The 21,011-nt window shown below is 39.7% G+C and overlaps 1 protein-coding gene across 2 annotated transcripts in view; it reads right to left on the bottom strand.

Moving 5' to 3' along the window:
* Window positions 1-21,011, bottom strand: part of adamts17 (ADAM metallopeptidase with thrombospondin type 1 motif, 17) — a 526,549-nt gene that overhangs the window by 390,990 nt on the left and 114,548 nt on the right. For both annotated transcript variants that reach the window (XM_033627478.2, XM_078162521.1), the window contains 2 exons: window positions 19,618-19,701; window positions 16,539-16,693 (listed from right to left, as the gene is read on the bottom strand). In XM_033627478.2, the coding sequence (XP_033483369.1) occupies window positions 16,539-16,693; window positions 19,618-19,701 (239 nt within the window). The remainder of the gene's footprint in view (window positions 1-16,538; window positions 16,694-19,617; window positions 19,702-21,011) is intronic.

Here is a 21,011-nt window from a genome sequence, read left to right as displayed (position 1 = left end):
ATTGCCTGTCCACTGTGCATTGGATTTTGTAGTTTCTTGATGGAAAGCAATTTTTTTAAAAACACTGCGATAATGAAAAATTTCTCTTTGCTGTCCAAGTAGTACATTCATGTGTGTGTGTGTTTGTACAGTACCCCCTTCCCCAAAAGCAGCAGTGTAATTTTAATACTGACTCAAGATGTTTCTGCTTAACAGTTATGCTGGAAAAGCACAGGCCATAAACAAACACACTTCAGCCTACAAATTAGGGATGCAGTCTTGACACATGGACAATTATAAAGCAGCAGCCTACAATGTAAGAACGGCGATTAAAGAAGCAAAAAGGGACTACAGGAGAAAGTGGAACTACAATTTCAGAGGGGCAATCCCAGAAGCATGTGGCAAGGTCTAAGAATCAGGTCACATTACAAGCCCGTCCCTCCACCAGCACCTGATCCCTATAGCAAGTGAGATAAATAACTGTTAAAGCCATCTGCAGCCAACAAACAGAAACAGCTAGCGCAGAGGTTAATGGATGGGTGGGTACACCTGTCTCCATTTCTGAGCATTTCAAGTGTGTGAACACCAAGAAAGCAGCAGGACTAGGTGGTTTAAGTGGGTGTGTCCTCAAACTATGTGCTGACCAACTAGCGCTAGTATTCAAAACAATATTCAACCAGTCATTGGCTCAGTCAGCCATACCCACGTGCTTCAAAAAGTCCACCATCATTCCTGTGTCCAAGAAAACAAAACCAGCCTGCCTGAATGACTGCCACCCAGTGGCTCTCACTTCTGTTAGTAATGAAGTCCGTTGAATGGCTGGTTAAGGATGACATCTGCTCCTTACTAACCAGCACACTGGACCCACTACAGTTTCCCTATCGATTGATCTACAGAAGATGCCAAAGCACACATCCTCACACCACCCTTTCTCATCTGGAAAAAAAAGGGAGCTGTGTTAGATTACTGTTCATTGACCGCAGCTCAGTGTTAAACACCATAGTTTGCTCCAGGTGGGTCACAAAGCTCAAGGAACTGGGATTAAACACCTCACTGTGCATGTGGATCCTTGACTTCCTGCCAGGAAGACTCTAGGTGGTGGGAGTAGGCGCCCTCATCTCTTCCACCCTCATCCTCAACACAAGGGCACCACATTCTGAGCCCCCTGCTATACTCCCTGTAATCACACCACTGTGTAGCCACTTCAGACTCCAGCACCATCATCACAGCTGTGGTGATCTGATCGCAGTGTTACGCCCTATGGGGCGAACAAAACTCCAAACACTGACCCAATAATAATCACATAAACACCTTTAAAATACTCAAATCCATGGGAGTTATTAAAATTAAAAAAGGCAAACAAGACAAAAAAAACCCCATGGTGAGAGGCAGCAGGACCAGCAGTCCCCACACCAGAGCCTCTCTCCTCTGCTGCTGGCACAGGAGCTCTTAAGCACCTCCTCCATGCCAGGTGTGCTGCACCTCGTTAAGTAATGCAGCACACCTGGGCAGATCTACAAAGAGGGAAAACGGACAGCTGCAAGGAACACATACACAGCCGTAACAACAGATAACAATGACAAGGCCTACCTGAAAGAGGTAGAGGGCCTGACCCGCCGGTCTCAGGACAACAACCTACTCTTGAGCGTCAAAAGAACTAAGGAGATGATAGTGGATTTTAGAAAGGAGCAGCAAAGGAACTGCACTCCCCTTAATGTCAACAGGTCCTCAGTGAAGAGGGTGAATAGCTTCAATTACTTTGGTGTCCACATCACTGAGGGCCTGACCTGAGCACTGCATACTGACTCAGTGGTAAGAAAGGCAAAGCAGAGATTGTATCACCTCAGACGCCTGTGGAAATTCCGGGTAGTCTTCCAAATACGAACACATTTTTACCCCTGCACTGCCGAAAATGTCCTGACTGGGAACATCACTGCTTTTTACACCAAGCACTGCAAGAACAAGGCCAGGAAAATCATTTTAAGATCTCAACCACCCTGATAGCGGCCTCTCCTCCCTGCGGAGCTTGGGAAGAAGGTACCGGTTGCACCAGACCAGCAGAGGGAGGTTTAGGAGGAGCTTCTGTGCTCAGACCACTAGGATCCTAAATGAGTGGGGAGGAGTTGGCATCAGCAGACCTAAGAGTGTGGGAGGGAGTGTGCCAGTGGAGGAGCTCAGACAGGTAGGGGGGAGCCAGGCTGTGGAAAACTTTGTAAGTGATGGTGAGGAGTTTGAAGTGGATACGCTGGGGGATGGGGAGCCAGTGGAGGTTATGAAGAATGGGAGGTGATATGGTCAGGGGTGCGGGAGTGTGTGAGAAGACGAGCAGCTGAGTTCTGGATATACTGTAGTCTCTTGAGTGTTTTGGCTGACAAACCGTAGAGGAGACTGTTGCAATAGTCCAGTCTGGAAGTAATGAATGCATGAATGAGAATCTCTGCAGCTGAAGAGGAGAGTGATGGACGGAGGTGGGCAATGTTTCTGAGATGGAAGAAGGCAGTTTTGGTGATGTGTTTAATGTGTTGGTCAGAGGAGAGGGTTTGATCAAGGATGACACCAAGGTTACGGAAATGAGGGAAGGTGAGCACATTGGAGCAATCGATGGAGAGGGAGAAGTTATGGGTGGATTTAATAAGAGATTTGGGACTGATGTAGCCTGGTTCCAGACCATAGACCCCACCCACTCAACTGAGTAGGCTTGCATCTCTGGTCTGGCATACTGCAATGAATTTGCGATTTACCTTGTCCAAACGATGGACGGACCAATGAACGCCGGGGGTGGGGGCGGGTCTAGCGATTAGCCAATCAATGCCACACTGATGTCAAGCTGTATGCCGTGGGTAACTGGTGAGGATAGCAACAATGGCGACCGCTACAGATCCTACAGACCACATTAATGATGCTATCGAGGTATTTCGCCACTACTCGCGTTAATGGAGGACCAAATTAAGGAAGCTGCTAAACTGGAAGTATTTTATATCTCAACATCGGTTGGGCGGATTAACACGAAACTTGGTATAATTATCGTCAATGCACTCCTGAGGATATCTGACGAAGGACTTACCAATCCGCCACTAGGTGGCGCTCTGGTGGCCGTCTAATTTAATATTTGGCACTGTGCCAACACCATAACACTCATGGAAATAAAATTAATAGGGGTGGTATACTCGCACACCAAAAATGACCAGCAGGTGGCACTATTTTCAATGCAAAAGTGTTTTTGGCTAATAACTCCCACATAATATGTCGCACATTGTTAAACCTTCTATTTACGTGTTCTCTGAATTCAGCTGAATTGTGTGGTGTAAGCCAAGCCCACTGTCGCGGTAACTTTCCATTCACTAAATCGCGACAAATGAAAAACCTACTTTTTCGAACTCCTCCTAGCCAATTTCACTGATTTGCACGAAACTTTGCACACAACATCTGTGGACTCGCATGTCAAAAAGTTATTAAAAGAATTTTGATATTCCAAAGAATATTGAAGTTATTAAATAGCAGCTTCCTGCAGATTTGGTACAAAACAGGAAGTGTTGCATATCTCGACATTGGTGTGTCTGAATGACATGAAACTCAGTTTACTACTTCTCCATGAGCCCCTGAGGCTCTGTGCAAAATGTCAGCCGATTACCACAAGGTGGCGCTCTTTAAATTGAAATATTTAATATCTCAAAATCAGTCGCTCGGATTAACACGAAACTTAGAACAATTATTGTCAATGCCCTCCTGAGGATATCTGACAAAGGAGTTACCGATCTGCCACTAGGTGGCGCTGTGGTGGCAGTCTAATTTAATATTGGGCACTGTGCCAACACCATAACACTTGTGGAAATGAAATTGATAGGGATGGTGTAGACTGGCCCCTGTAACTCGCACACCAAAAATGACCAGCAGGTGGCACTATTTTCAATGCAAAAGCGTTTTTGGCCCACAACTCCTATGTAACATGTCAAATGTTTTGAAACTTTATATCTCAGTGTTCCCTGAATTCAGTTGAATTGTGTGATGTAAGGCACTCCCACTTTTGCATTAAATTTCCATTTGCAAAATTGCAAACAATGAAAAACCTACTATTTCAAACTCCTCCTAGGCGATTTGACTGATTTGCACCAAACTTTGCATGAAGCATCTGTGGACCCTCCTGACAAAAAGTTATTAAAAGAATTTTGATCGTCCAAAAAACGCCCAAAATATAACAACAAATTCCTGCACATTGTTTTCAAAACAGACAGTTTTTCATATCTTGACCAAATACAGTCAGATTACCACAACACTTGCACTAATTGTGTTCCATGGCCCGATGAGGGTTTGTGCAAAATTCGGTGCAAATCGGCCAATAGGTGGCGCTCTGGTGGCAGTCTAATTAGTGTGAATGGCAGTAAATTGGAAAATCTTCAAATCCTCTTCAAAACTCATCGACTTTCAACCTCTTCTTGTCCCTCATACTTTGAGCTAGAGACACCATGTCAACTTTTAAAGAGTAAGAAGACCTTGAACTATTGGGCATGTATTCAGCTTATACTTTTTGGAAAAATACATACGTGGGTTGGGTGCCTACCTATATACTGGAAATGTAAGTAAGAGATAACCTTTATTTTTTTATTTATTACAGCTGATAAGACACCGTCGGGGCACGTCCCCTGACGGCAGCATGCCCCGACGCACATGGACTGCGAGGGCCCGTTCATCGCTGCTTGCAGCTTTAATTATTATTATTATTATTATGAGAATATAATCCCCAATTTGGCCCCTTTACCAAATTCAAAAACTCACTAAATTTGGCAAACGCGTTTGGTCTGGCGAAAACTTTTATAATCTATTGTCGTCCTGAATTTCCACCACTAGGTGGCGCTATAATGAAGGAAAGTGCGTTTTGGTTCATAACTCCCATATACTTTGTGGCACATTCAAAAACCTTATATCCATGCGTTCAGCGACTTGTGCTGAATCTCGTGATATAGGCCACGCCCATTTCCGCCTATCTTTTTTTTTTCGCAAATTCGCAAAATGTCGCAAACCTACTTTTTCGAACTCCTCCTAGCCAACAGCATAACACTTATGGATATGAAATTAATAGGGGTGGTAAAGACTGGCCCCTGTAAGTCACACACCAAAAATGACCAGCAGGTGGCACTATTTTCAATGCAAAAGCGTTTTTGGCCCACAACTCCCACATAACATGTTGCACGTTTTGAAACCTTATATCTCAGTGTTCCCTGAATTCAGCTGAATTGTGTGATGTAAGGCACGCCCACTTTTGCATTAAATTTCCATTTGCAAAATCGCAAACAATGAAAAACCTACTATTTCAAACTCCTCCTAGGCGATTTGACTGATTTGCACCAAACTTTGCATGAAGCATCTGTAGACCCTTCTGACAAAAAGTTATTAAAAGAATTTTGATTGTCCATAAAACACCCAAAATATAAAACAACAAATTCCTGCACATTGTTTTCAAAACAGACAGTTTTTCATATCTTGACCAAATACAGTCAGATTACCACAACACTTTTGCTAATTGTGTTCCATGGCCCGATGAGGGTTTGTGCAAAATTCGGTGCTCTGGTGGCAGTCTAATTAGTGTGAATGGAAGTAAATTGGAAAATCTTCAAATCCTCTTCAAAACTCATTGACTTTCAACCTTTTCTTGTCCCTCATACTTTGAGCTAGAGACACCATGTCAACTTTTAAAGAGTCAGAAGACCTTGAACTATTGGGCATGTATTCAGCTTATACTTTTTGGAAAAATACATACGTGGCTTGGGTGCCTACCTGTATACTGGAAGAGATAACGTTTATTTTTTTATTTATTACAGCTGACAAGACTTCTAGGTGCACACCCCCCAACGGCAGCATGCCTTGACGCGCGTGGACTGCGAGGGCCCGTTCATTGCTGCTTGCAGCTTTAATTTTTAAATGGTCTTTGATGTTTTAGGATATAATAAAGTCCTCTTTACAAATAGACGTTATTTTCTATGAAGGGTTTGTTTTGTACACAGAGAACAAAAAACTGACAACTGAAAGAAACAAAGATCACCCTGAGCAACAGTTAAATAAAGTCAAATAAACTGGAAGCTCAGCATCCACATGATTTAAATAAGAATAGGTTCCTGTATCACTGTCAACTGCACAATAATGCTTCTAGCAAGCTGGATCTAGCATAGCACTTCTTCAAACTTCACAATAGAAATAGAAGGTTAGTCAAAAGTTATCACTATTGGAGCTGAATCAGGAAATGAACATACTGTGGACTGACAAATCACAATCACTGGAAACCAATTCTATCTAACCACTGCTAGACTGCAGAGGGCCCAAAGAAAAACTCAATATTTAGAACCAAAGTGCACCTTTGTGGGTCTTTAATGATCAAGGGTTACTGATGCTTTTGTACTGGACAACAAATTGAAAATCCATGTTTCAACAGTATTCTCCCCTGTCATGATCCCATACTGTGGGATCAGGAATCATTTAATTCTTCTTCTTGTTTCCAAGGTCATGCCATCAATACCATTCAGCTTCACTTCTTGTCTAATGACTATGCTGATGCATCACTGTCAAGTAAACCATAGAGGCAAATATATTTAACCATTTCGACTTGTCAGATGTGATCTGGAAAGGCCAGGTATGGAGGGAAATGTTTGGTTTCCTAAACATTTAAAGCAGGTTTTTACCACTCTGGGCTGCTGGCATTACAACAGCAGAGTGGGGAAGGTTCCCACCAACATGTGAAGGTGCTCAGCTAAGTGTGAAGAGCTGCACCTGGAAAACAGCCCTCAACAACAGCTGCTTGTCAGCATCTGGGGGTTTGATGAAATGTTATACTGTGCAATTTGAACGTTTGTGTTTATTGATATAGGATCAGAGCATGGCTTTGACCTAACCATGATGGCCAAAAAGGAGAATGAGAGGTAGTCCTTACATTTAATTTTGAAAGTTCCTAAAAATGTTGTGATGAAATGTTTTGACTAGACCAATGTATTGGTATGGGCCTACCACAGATATCATTATGGAATGAACACTATTTTTAAGAACATATAATGCAGAAAATTATGCTTGAGGCGATTTACAAATGGTGTAATTACATTTGCTTTCAGCATTGCACAACTGCAGATTGTATCACAGCTAATCGGTGTGACGCAGAGTCAAGCTGTGTCTTCATGTTCAGTTGCTCAGTAGTTTGTGAAAACAGTGATTCCATCATTTTCCCTTTTCAATATAACTAATTTAACATTATCCCTTCCCCTGTCTTCACCATATTATTCATGCTTATCAGTTATCACATCTGTTTGCTGTTAGCGAGGTAGCTAGCAAGCTATAGTTTCTAAGTAGTCATTTAACAGATTGAAAGGTTAGCATAAAGGAGCATCTTTTTGCAACTCAGCAGCTGTTGTTGCAGTGGTAGTTTCGGTATGTTGAGTGTTGACTTCATGCTATGTTGTTACCTAGCTGGTGATGCGCAATGGTAGAAAGTAAGTACTGATGTCCCCATCTTTTACTCTACATAAACTAACTAGCAAACCACTATTGTACTTTGTTAGCTTATTGAAAGCTACCAACAGGTAGCGGGGACCCAATGGGTAACCCGCAAAAAGCTCTGTAATGGGTGGTGGAAGGAGCGTGCTAAAATGTTTCTGAACCTGGCAGTGATTATGCATAAAGTTTTTGCCATCCCGATATGGAGTGCAGACAGTAAAACAGACTTTCTCCGCTGGATTTGTAATTCAAGAATGGAGAAGCCAACTTTATGTAAGTGACTGTAGCCTATGTGTTTGATTGCAGGTTGGGTCGCGGGCCTTTTATTAACAAATGCAAATTAGTGGTATATGATACAAATTGGCATGTAAATGGTTAATATTTGATCTAAAAATAGTTTAAATGAATTAAAACCTTTTAATAAAAATAATGAAATAAAAACTGGAGGAATTGATTAAAAATTTTAGAAAGTGTGACAGTCCTTTGACAATTTTGTGGTCATAATGATTAAGTAGGAAGTTTCTTTTCTTAGTAGCGCTCAAAGGTTAGCAGGTGTGGCCAGGTGTGGCTTTGACTTGTACATAATGACAGGTAATGGGTCTGTTCTGGTACTGAGCTTTACGGGTATGGGTAGGTTTGTGTTGTCAGAAACGGATTCGTGCAGGACTTTGGTTTGATGTAACACCACTGCCACTGTTCATCTCTTCACTACACAGCAGCAAACCACGAGTTACTGTTTGTGATCATGTTATACATTTACAGTGAAATATTGCTAAAGATGACATGTTTCCATATGCAAGAAAACTCTGAGTAGAGTTTAATCCATTGAAATAGTGGTTGAAAAAAAGAACAAAGCTGTAACATCAATCTTATAACTAGCTTGATAGAGTAGAGAATATGTGTTTAAGTAGAAAACAGTGGTGGAAAGTACAGATGCAGCCACTTCAAATTTCCGTTTGGCCTATGGTAGAGCCCTGACTGATCCGTGACAGGTCCCTGTCGTCACCTGGCCGGACTCTGATTATCAGGCTACCATATCATAGGTCATAAATATTATGCTTCAGCGTTATGTTATTCAAAGGAATTGCATGAAAATGAAAGTGATATGGCTGGGAACTGAGCGATAGTACAGCAAGGACAAAACTGTGTTTGAATCATCAGTCTTAGCGGCTGAGTTTATCTGCAGTGGTAATGATGATGATGTCATATAGTAATGAATATGGTAATAATAGTAATATAGTAATAATAGTAATAGTGTACATATATATTTATATATATATATATATATATACACACATACACATACACACACACACACACACATATATATATATATATATATATATATATATATATATAGATATATACACAAGCCAACAAATTTGGACTGAAGCAGAATCTTTCGTTAGATAAGAACAGCTTGAGAATACTGGCAATGATCTTTCTTTTTTAATTATTATTTTGACGTTCGGACTGTACCACGCTCTAAACATGCTCTGCCTGATGCACGCAGCACGGCCTCACCTCATTGATCAATCAATCAATCAATCAATCAATCAATTTTATTTATAAAGCCCAATATCACAAATCACAATTTCCCGCAGAGGGCTTTACAGCATACGACATCCCTCTGTCCTTAGAACCCTCACGCGGATAAGGAAAAACTCCCCCAAAAAAAATCCTTTAATGGGGGAAAAAAAAAAAAAAAGGTGTAAATGACTCCTCAGCTCTTCTGTTTATCACATGATTAGCATTACGATGAACCTTTTGTTCCTACTGAATGGGGAAGTGAATAGGTTTCCCAGTCACTCAGATCATCACACTGAGTGGGCTGTACAAACTTTTGATGCAAACATTCAACAACACATCGTCACTGTTGATTTCTGAACTACCTCATAAAAGTGACATTTTACAGTTCTTCACATTATAACCCAAAAAAATAATAATTTCGTCTCTTCATTAAAGCCTCAGTGTGTAAAAATGGTGAGTAACAGTGACATCAGCGATTCTAGATTGCAGGGCTTACTCGCACTCACTCGCTCACCCTTCCCGTCGGGTAAGTGACGGTGGCCTCGTAGGACAGAAAGCCTTGCGCAGACAGAGATGGCATCATCCACGAGTTTTTCAGGAGTAGGCCTATCTAGGGAGGAGATGAATATTTATTTAGGAATCTAAACTATGTTACGATATTGTAGCGACCCTGCAGTAAATAATGTTATAATGTCCATGTTCTGTGAGTTAATGGCATGTTTGGGATTGAATGAGTATAGGTCAACCTGATCTCACAGAAATACGTGAAATGACCACGACCTATTAACACCGCATTCTGTGGTGGCAGCACGTAATGGGTTGAAATTACGTGCTGCCACCACAAAAACAATGCCAATGTAAAGTCAATTAGGGTCCTCTCCCGTGGTGGACACACGGATTCCCTGATTCAATCACGTCACGTCAACCTCGTTTTCCTCAATGATATCTTTAACATTCCTGTATACACACAAAAACGCGGAAGTGTCCTTGATAACTCATCAATATGACAGGTTAATGTCAAGGCCATAAAATAAAATAAATGTATTTTGCCAGCTTTTGCCAGCATAGGGCTTTAAGAGCATTGTGCTGTGGGCGGATGGGGCGCGTTCCACTACTGTTTTGTAGCTGCTGTCCGCCGTCTGTGGGCTTCATTCCATTTCAGATTGCCATCCGTCTGCCGTAACTGAATCCAAACGCCAGTAATAAATAAATAAATAAATAAGAAGATAAAAATAAGGCTGAGCACGGAAGAACCAGAGAGGAAACACCATCACATGGAGCCGTCTGCCCCTGGCAACCCGGCCACCCTCCACTCCACCAGGGGAGAGTGGACCCCAAGCCAGCGCCACAGAACGGCTGCCCCGGTGGTTATACGTCCGACCGTGGCAGCTGTCACACAAACCGCTGCTGAAAATTATACATTTTGATACAGGTAGGCTATATACATATTGCAAAACTCTGTAAAAGTACACCAAAACATATTTTCGTTTCCAAATATTTATTTGAAAACGAAACCATTCTTACGGTCAATATAAAACATTTTGTTAGTAATAAAAAACAAATGTAATCTCAATGTGAGCCAGCCGGCGGGACTGCAGCTGAACCACTTCCAATGTTCATTCATTTATTCATTCATTCATTCATTCTATCGCGTGTTCAATGTGTGTCTGTGTGTGTATGTCAGAGAGGAGTATCAATAAAAAAAAGTAATTATTTCGGTGTTTATTTCTTTTATTCATGCGTTTTTTTTAATTAAAATGTGTAATATAGCCAACAATATTATAGACCAAATGTTAATCTAATTATTATTGTAGAATGTATTTAGCAAATCACCACTCTCAACTGGAGACAGCAGCAAAAAAAAAAAAAAAAAAAGGCATTATAAAAAGCCGACAAATCGTGTTAATTAATTGACGTGAGACATTGAAGAGGTTGTCTCCTATAGTCTGTAATTTTTTATTTTTTTTATCATAACTTCTCGGAAATTACTCAAAAGTAGAACATGCTAAAAGTAAATACAATAATAGGCTAAATAGTATCTAAGCAATAAAAAAGTGTCTAAACAATAATAAATATTATCTAAGTTATCTATTAGGCTACCATTCCACTATGTAAATAGATATTAACATTTCAATATGATTTTAATATTATTTTTGCTTATTTCATTATTGTTATTATTGGTTTTACTTTTTAGTAGTATTGTATTGTCTGAGGATGACTCATTTTAGTAACTATCTACAGTAAAAAAGATAAAAATAAGCAAAGAAACAAACAAAACTCATTTTATACACGGGGCCTTCAAAGTGCTCTCTGAAACTACACCTGGCATGGCTTGTGTCCAAAAAATGAAAAAATCTAAACTTTGTCATAGAGCTAAACCAAATACATCATTGGAGAGGTCTCAACCTGGAGAGTGACATATGTCAGTATGAAGATTCTACATGGCTCCTGCTTTCAGCCATTGACCTTTGAACCTTGACCTCAGTGCATGTTTGAGGGCTTATAACTCAGCAACGAAAGGGGGTACAGACATGGGACCAACTGTTATAGAGAGCTCTTGACCTCAGCTATCATGTGGGTGTAGTCAACAACTGTGGGTGCTGTCAGATATGGATAAAATATGGATAAAATTCATTTTCACCCATTTAGAAATTAGATATTTAAAATCTGATTTCACAAATGTGTTTACCATCCCCTTAAAGTCCACAGTGTACTCTCAATTCAATATTTACAACTTCCAAATCTGGGAAAAACACTTAGATTTTTAAAAAACTACAATTCCCTGGGACCGCGCCATGCAGTTTGATACATATCAGCAACATAGTTGTAGTTCTTCTGATTTGCAAAGTAGGGCTCTAAATAGGGTTGTAAAAAGATATATCTACTGAATATATCTAATATCAAGTAAAGCCGAACTAGTTATTACACTCCACCTAGATGAACTGTGGTAAGAAAAAGTAAAGATGTCGGCTAATTTTCGATATTTTAGCTAATACACTAGAAACGGCGTTTTTGGGACAGTAGGTTCGTTTGCGGCATGTGAAATAGGGTTGTAAAAAGCTAGATCTACTGAATAAATCTAATATCTAGTAAAGCCGAAGTAGTTATTACACTGCACCTAGATGAACTATGTTAAGAAAAAAAGCAAGGATGTTGGCTAATCGTAGTTATTTTAGATAGTACTCTAAAAACGGCGTTTTTGGGACGGTAGGTTTTTTGCGGCTTGTTGTAAAACAGGGTCGTAAAAAGATACATCTACTGAGTATATCAAATGTCTAGTAAAGCTGAACTAGTAATGACACTGCATCTAGATGAAATATGTCAAGAAAAAGTAGGCATGATGGTTCATTTCAGATATTTTAGTAAGTTCTCTAGAAACGGCGTTTATGTGATTGAATATTTGAATAGGCTATAACAAATATCTAGAACAGCCGAACTATCACGTTATTATCATTATTATTATTATTATTGGTGGGAAATTATAACAGGGGAATGTATTTGCCGTTTTAATATCAAGGACACTTCCGCGTTTTTGTGTGTATACAGGAATGTTAAAGATATCATTGAGGAAAACGAGGTTGACGTGACGTGATTGAATCAGGGAATCCGTGTGTCCACCACGGGAGAGGACCCTAATTGACTTTACATTGGTATTGTTTTCGTGGTGGCAGCACGTAATTTCAACCCATTACGTGCTGCCACCACGGAATGCGGTGTTAATAGGTCGTGGTCATTTCACGTATTTCTGTGAGATCAGGTTGGTATAGGTAGGGGGGCGGGGTGCGAGTGTGACGGGGATGAGAGCTGTGTGAGTGCACATGCTGGTGTGTGTATGAGCGAGCTGGAGGAGAGAGCAGGAGTGCACAGCTGGAGTTACAGCTAAGTTCTTGTTTGTTGGTTGTTTTGGTGTAGTTATGGCCAACAGTAACCTGTACTGTTCAGTAATAAAAGGTGGTTTGCTGAATAACTGCATCATCCTTTCCACACATCCTGGCGGATGCTACAATATGTTATAGCTCATCTGTGAGATATAACATTATGTTAGGAGTGTTTTATCTCTAATTGTTTTGGTAACACGAGCAAACATTAGCACAGTAATGCTAAAATAACACGTTTCATGTGATAGTCACGGCACAGTGCGGCAAATATAGGTTGGTACTATTATAATATATGCGTCTCCAGAGTGTTCTTCCACAGGAGTTTTTTCCACCTGGAATAAGCAACGCCGAGATTCACTCGCGTTTTGTCCCGTCCTCGCTTGTCTGATCTTCTTCTTTTATTTGGTGGCCTGGTTTCCCTCTTACGGGGCAAAACATGTGTGTGGTCCTCCATTTAAAGTGCGACAGAATCATAAAAGTACAAAGCAGGTTCACGCAGAAGCACCCCGGATTGAGCTTCACCTTCTCTGTCTCCAGTGACGGCAAGTTCTAGGCGAAGCGTGTGTATCTCTTTCGGCCACTGTATTCAAATATGGCGACGCAAGAAGGCAGCCTCCAGCATACCGCGCCCTGCCTGTGTATATATATATGTAGAGAAATCATTCTAAGCCTATGAGAAAGCTTCCATTTGTATGTGAATTGCATTACACTTTGGTAAATATATATTTATGAAAGCAATAGTTGATATTTGCTAATAAACAACCACGTAAATTACACATTGTAACTTTAATGTTAATGTTATTTTAAAATTTAAGTCTCTTAATGAGCAACTTTTTCAAAATGATTCAAGTAATTATTTTCAGGCACTAAGTTATTTTCAGAATGTTTCTCATTATTCTGAGAGACTAACTCAATATTTTCAGATAGTGGAGACCTGGGCCAATTGTAACAAAATTTTCCTTAATAATAATATGTTTATAACACCGATGCTGCAGCAGATAAAGGTGGTCATTTTAATAACTTAAATACTGCTGGGTGGCTTATTATAACCTGTAATAATATAACCTAACAACAAATTTATTTTATTGTACAAAAGTACTGTAACTAATAGGCCAAACTAAATCTTTAAAATAAAAGTAGTGCAATAAAAGTGTAATATTCGCATCTGAGACAGTGGAGTAGATTAATAATGTAGCATAGAATGGAAATACTACTAGGTAAAGTACAAGCACCTCTAAATCTTTGTTAGTTTTTGTGTTTCTGTGAGGGAAGCGCCATCTCATGGTGACACCTTGTAATTGAATAAATGGGCGTGTTACAGTGGAATCTAGGCACACCCCCAGAAAGGTGGAGGGAATGGTATTTGGCTGGAAATTGGGAGGACATTGGCAGGCTTCTGGAAGGCTTTCGGAAGGCCTGGGAAATCTGAAGTGGCTGCAACTGTACCTAAATACATTTAAGTACATTTAAGTGCTGTACTTTAGTACAATTTAAGTGTACTTGTACTTTACTTGAGTGTTTCCATTTTCTGCTTTGACATACTTCTACTCCACTATATTTCAGAAAAATATATTGTACTTTTTACTCCACTACATTTATTTATCAGCTAATTTATAGTTACTGGTTACATTTCAGTTAAATTTTATACAGTACATCAACTACACGAACAGTTAGAATTGCTATCTTTACATTTTAAAAATGCCCAGCTCAAATAAAATGTCCAGATGGCTGGAAAGCCACCGTAAATGGGCAGTATGGAACTACTTCTTCAGAGATAGTGATTTAGTTGTGTGCAAATACCTGCAAAGATAAGCCAGGGATCATTTGTTCATTTCTAGACTTGTTAGACAGTGTATAGTCATGTTAAATATTTAACAAAGTTATTTAACTTTGTAACTGTTTTTTTTTTGTTTTTGTTTTTCTTACCCTTGAGCAGACATATTAGTGTAAAATTGGTGAACAATCCAACTCAAAAATTCACTACATATCAGTTATCGGTTATTTTTTCACCTCTAAAATTGTTATTGTTCTCAAAAATCCTGTATTGGATGGGCACTAGTTTCGAGAAACAAAGGTCTTTGACTTAGCCACAAGATGAAGAAGGGCAATTTTCTTTCTGTCTTTCCCAGTACTGATTTATTTCTTATTTCAATTTTGTGAGTTCATGTCAAGAAGTCAACAGAGGCAGTGAATGTAACTGCTGTTTAAATTGAGTTGGCCATTTCAAGAAAGAAGAAGAAACTGCCTTAACTTGTGAATATAATACAATTAATACAAACATGACCATAGAGTGTCCCAGGAATGAGTCCTGAAACCTGGGAATTAGTTCTCCTTTTAGTACTCTCAGTTTCCTTATCTCGAAGCAAATGTGTTCTTTAAATGTGTTTTTGGTTTGATGCCTGAAATAAGTTCTGTGGTTAACACAAGCTCAAGAGACTTTCACATTGTGCTCTACGTCATAGAATACATCAGCAAATACCCCACTCATGAATCTCGTCTTAAAAAAAGGCTTGCTAAAAAGTGGCTAAATGAGACTACAGAACATCATCATGCTGAACACAGCTTTACAGCCATGCTGTGGGGTCACTGTTCAGTCATGTGACCAGGGCGTAGTTCGTTTATAGCCTAATGTTAGCTTTTTACTTCTGGCCATTGCATTTAGGCTTCAAAAGTCATAAAGTAGTGGTCATTTGTGAATATTATCTTGGTTAATAAAGCGTGCAACTATAATAAACTTTTGTTTGCCACAGAACTTATTTTTTGCAATGATCGAGCAACAGACGCAGAGACCAAGTCACACTCCAGTGTGAACTTTTGGTACTACTTGAATAAACATTCCCCCACCCACTGGCCAGCCAGTTACCCACAGAAACTAGCTGGAAATGACTTCAAATCCCACTCAACTTTGATTTCTACAAAAATGTAGTTTGGATTTTGTCTTACTAATAGTGTATTATTATGTGTATGTGTATATAACATTATGTTTTTGACTTGGTTAGACTTTTGTTCCACTACCTTTAAGCTAGGAGGTGTACCAATAACATAATTCCACCATCTTCACTTTCACTCTCAAAACCCTAACTACTATCAAAAATACACAATTCATGCAACTGTCAAATCGGAATATTTTTCATTAAAAGAGTAACAGCATCCAGGTGTTGAACCTGCCCGTCTATGGACAGGAGGTGACTGACTCTGCCCCCCAAAACTCCCCCAAAACAGACCAAAACCAAAAATCATCTCTTATCTGAGTAACCATGCTTGTTTGCTTTTCTCTCATGGTTCTTTCTTTTTGCCCTCTTCTTGCTTTCATCTCTGTCTTCCTGCCCTTGTTGCTATGCTGGGTGGAAGGTTGCTCTTTGCTAGTCTGAAGATGTAATTTGGAACGAAAGAGGTGAAACCTCCTAATCTACGTCATGAGCTAAAAATCAAAACTAGGAGAAATTAAACACGCTTTAGTCAAAATTCAAACTACTAGTGGAAAAAATCTTTGAAAATGCAAAATGGGGAAAATGAGCTAGCCATATAAGATATCTAACCATGACACCAAGTGCAATCAGAATTAATGTGCAGAGGCATTTTGGATTCAATGGGATGGAAAAAACATGGATAAAGGTTACGTATCTGCAGTTTTACTTACTGTAAGACTGCCTTTCCAAGAGGGTGCTGGCTACATACCTGGTGACAAGCACGGCAGTGTCCACTGGCGGAATGTCATCTCTTCCACCAGGAATGTGGTTGGTACCAAGGTACCGTGCCCCAAACTCTTGATACTGCCAATGACAGAAGCTCTCCAGAGATCTTTCTCCATGATGGCCCACCTTTAGCTTTTCCTGAAGAGCAAATACAGAGCAGATCACCTCTCTTAGTACTATGTCTCCTTTTGCTTTAACCCTCCTTTTAATGATCCATGCTGTTTGAACACATTCTCAAATAGGTTCAACAGTTCAAATTGATAACATTTTATCATGGCTTGTCAAAAAAATTCAGAAAGAAGAAATATAACACACACTACATTTAACAATTCTTTGATACACATTACATGTTGACAATTGTTTCTTTAATTATATGAACATAATACAGGAACTTTTAACTTTCTGTAAATAGTCTTATATCTTGGTGTATTTTATAAGAGTAAATATTAGATGAGCAACAAGCTACCTGAGCAGTTGACCCACCTCCTGTCAGTAATCAGGTTCCAAACAGCATGTTAGCAGCTCTCTGAGGTTGTACTTAGACACAGCTTTGTTCTCAGCTAAATGCTGTTGGGATTCACTGGACCATAGATGATTTGTCATTTGTTAAAATCTTAACTGGACATGTGAATGTTTCTCCTCTTGATTTAATGCTGTTTACTGAGTTATTGTTGTGACTGTTTGCAGTTAGGTTATTGGTTAGTTGGCTTTGGCAATGCTAAGTGAGGTTGGTTTGTTAATGCTGTTCTCAGACAGAGTCTTGCACGCAACTAAACATCCTCTGGACAAATCCAGGCCATTTGAAACACATTATCACATTCACATAGACTCAGTTTCAAATTTGCTTTCAACAGAACTACACCCAAAAAGGCAACTCAATGTCCCGCTTCTTTTCCTTTGTCTTTGTCCTGACCACACAGTCAGATAGACACCTCCCCCGATCTGAAGCCAGCTTTGATTCTGCCATTGTGTAGTTCTCTGTTTCTGTTGTCAGCCATTTTGTTTTGTAGGCCAAACGGCCCTTTGATTACCACACCCACCTTTGTTTCTCTCTCTCTCTCTCTCTCTCTCTCTCTCTCTCTCTCTCTCTCGCACACACATACACACCAAGCTTGTATATAGTTAGCTAGTTAGAATTTGTGTGTTTTGGTTTTGCTTTGCTTCCTTTATGAATAAATCTATATTTTTGGAATCATACCCGCTGTCTGTTTAATGTTGCACAAAAGTGAATGAATAGTCAACCTCTGCTGTGTCAAGAACTCCGAAATCCTTCAGTCTTTGCTATTAAATTTGGTTATTGTTATTAATTTAAGTATTAATCAAAAATTTGGTTATAGTTTAACTTCATGAGACTGATATCTTTAACTGGCTATCATTTTTCCCTTTTCAGAAATGGTGCCCCACGAGGTGATTTAATGTAAATTAAGTCACATTATTAATTTAATTATTAATTATTTCAGATAGCCAATTTGATACTTTAATTGGAGATCTATTACGAGGTCAGGCCCATGTTAAGGCTTAAGTCCCAACAAATGGTGCCGCCATGTAAAACATTGCATTGGTGCCTAGATCACAACAAATAGTATCCCCTCTTCTATAGTATCACCAGTAGATTCCCTACATTTTTGGTGCCTCCGTATGACGTCCAGTATTGTTTCCAACATTTATGGTGTTCCCCGTGAGGCCTAATATTATAATTTACAACATTAATGGCCACCATGTGAGGCCCAGAATTTGTCCAACAATGCTAACATGCTAATGCTAAGCAGCCACAGTGTTTTAACATGCATATATTTAGCACTAACAAATTTAACAAATAGCACTTAACACAAAGTGCAGCTGAGGCTGACGAGAATGCCGTTAGTTTTGTGGGTTTTTGGTTATAAACCAAACTATTGAAAAAAAATGAAATTTTGATCAGATGATGGCTCAAAGGAAAGTTAAGGAACCACTGAAGATCTTACAGTTCATCCTGAGGGGGACACAAATGTCTGAATCGAATACAGTATCAAGTAAATCCATCTATTAGTTTTCAAGATGTTTAATTGAAAGCCAAAAATGTCAACCTCATGGTGCTAGATGGAAAGTCAGGGAATCATCTGAGTTGTTACAATGCATTCTCTGGGTGCATCCTCAATTTCACCTACTAAGTCGCATCAGCAGAGTTCTCCAGCGGTACCAGAGCAGCTGTCATGCCCAGCTTTGGCTATTTGTAGGGTCTACATCACTAATTCATCACATTCCTCAGTAAAATCTCAATCATCATCATTATTAAACATCAGAAATATGATCAATTCATAGTGCTCATGTCGAAACACACCTTATATCACCTACAGCTGTCTCAACAAAAACTGTGTGTATGCCTGGTCTGAGATTTGTGTGAGGTGTGAACATTCTCACCGCACACTTTCTTTCTAAACATCAGGTTTTGTGTGAGAATAGGCATACACACGGTTTTGTGCACATCCATTTTAGTTTATTAATCTGGTCCGAGGTATGTTTGTAACCAAAATTTTTTTTAACAACTTAAATGTGGAAATTAGTCAAATTAACATGTTACATAATAGGAGGATTAAATTCATACTGTTTGCATGGGTAACATAAGGATCAAGGCTTATAAGAGAATAAAAGGTGATAAGATAGATGCCACAACCATCTATGTTCCCTATGTCACTGCATTGCAAAAGTGACTGCAATAGAAAAAAAAAGGATTTGTACAGTTCACTAACCTTTTAGAAACTTTTGCATCCCTGGGGACCAAAATTTTTTGCACTATTTCAAATCTAACATTAAAAATAAAATTAGGAATCAAATGTTGGTAAGTGTTAATTGCAGATTATATTATAAAAACAGGAAGACGAGAATCTCTTTTCTGAGGGGCATAACCTTCCTCACACACAAACAAGCAAGCATGGAGACACACACAGACACACACAGACACACAGACACACACACACACACACACGGCTAGCATTTCGCTAGCATTTCGCAGCTGACAGTCAGGTTGTTAGGGTCGACACATAGCTAAGGAGGGGCCAAAAAAGGTGAAAAGTCAGACTTACTGGCCGGCTGTGAAGCAACACCAGCTTGGTGACACGAATGTTGATCCTGACTCCCAGACTCTGGTGGTGGAACATGTTGTAGACCTGCAAGAGACAAAGCGACACCAGCAGAAAACAAAATGTGTGGAGGACAGAAAAATGAGCAGAGTTGTATCAAGTGATTTCTTATGGTTCTGTTTTATGTTGATATTCTAAATGAGACACAAGCCACAGACACTATGTAATTTTGGTTTTCTGTTTAACCAGTATGCCGTTACTTCAGAGCGCTTGTTTGACACAAATGCCTCCCTCTGGCTATAGGCCTCAGTGTCAGGGAGGTTGGTTATCTTGTGTGGTTATGCCATCAAGTCTGAAACAGCTGAAGCAGAGTGAGCCAAGAAAGGAAAGAAGGCAGCAACATGCACACCCTTTCTCACACATACAGTATACACTGCATGCAGTGACACATAACCACCCAAGCCATGTAAGCTCAGATGGGCATCTACCAAATTGCCTTCAAAAGAAGAACAGAAACTGTATTTGACTGACTGAAAAAAGACAAAGTAAATTATATTGCTGCCTGCAAAGCTACTCCCAAGATGTCATGTTACAATCATACTGGTCTCATACTGGAAGACCACTAAAATGATTAGTACAATATCAATAATTCTAAGAATGCATATTGTGTTCCTTTTCAGGTTTATACTTTTATTTCTGGTTTCCACTATTACATGTTTACATGCTTTGACCCATCTGGCACTGGACATCAACATGACATTAGAAAGACGTTGGACTCTTACACTGGACTTTAAATTTTGATTGGAATGAAAACTGGGTTGACTATATTTTAATTGTCTAATAATATTAGAATTTCATGTTGTGTGGATGTCAATATTCTGATATTTTGTAGACTTACGGTTTTGTTCTCCATATCTTACAACCTAATGTCATTATTCTACGTCAAGATGATGTTGCCATGAGACACGTGAAAGACTTGGTGACTTAGCAGAACAACTTAAAAACAACAAAACATCAACGTCATCTGTCGTAAATATTCTAACCTACATTTAGCCAAATATCAATGTCTAACAAAGTTGGCAGCCAGCTGGGAATGTTCAAAAGACACAATATAGTCTCAAAAACTGCATACTGATGCAACACCTGTATTCACCATCTTTCTGAAACACTCTGTTTAAGTTGATGGCCTCTAGTTTCGCAGACCAGGCGAGGCGGAGGTGCAGCGCACCTGCGCTTCGCCAACTGGGTGTGACCCGGCAGATTTTGCAAATTTGGCACACCGTGCACGCTGACGCAGCTACTCCTCTTTCCCACCTCCGTCCCTCCTACCTGTGCATCATATGTGCCCCTCTCTTCGCCCTTAAATGCGCCGCGTGGAGGCATAATGAGAGTTTACT

The sequence above is a fragment of the Epinephelus lanceolatus genome, chromosome 2 (assembly GCF_041903045.1).
Source record: "Epinephelus lanceolatus isolate andai-2023 chromosome 2, ASM4190304v1, whole genome shotgun sequence".
Classification (NCBI taxonomy): Eukaryota; Metazoa; Chordata; class Actinopteri; order Perciformes; family Serranidae; genus Epinephelus; species Epinephelus lanceolatus.
Note: the sequence above shows the minus strand (reverse complement) of the source record. Positions and strands in the feature narration are given on the sequence as shown.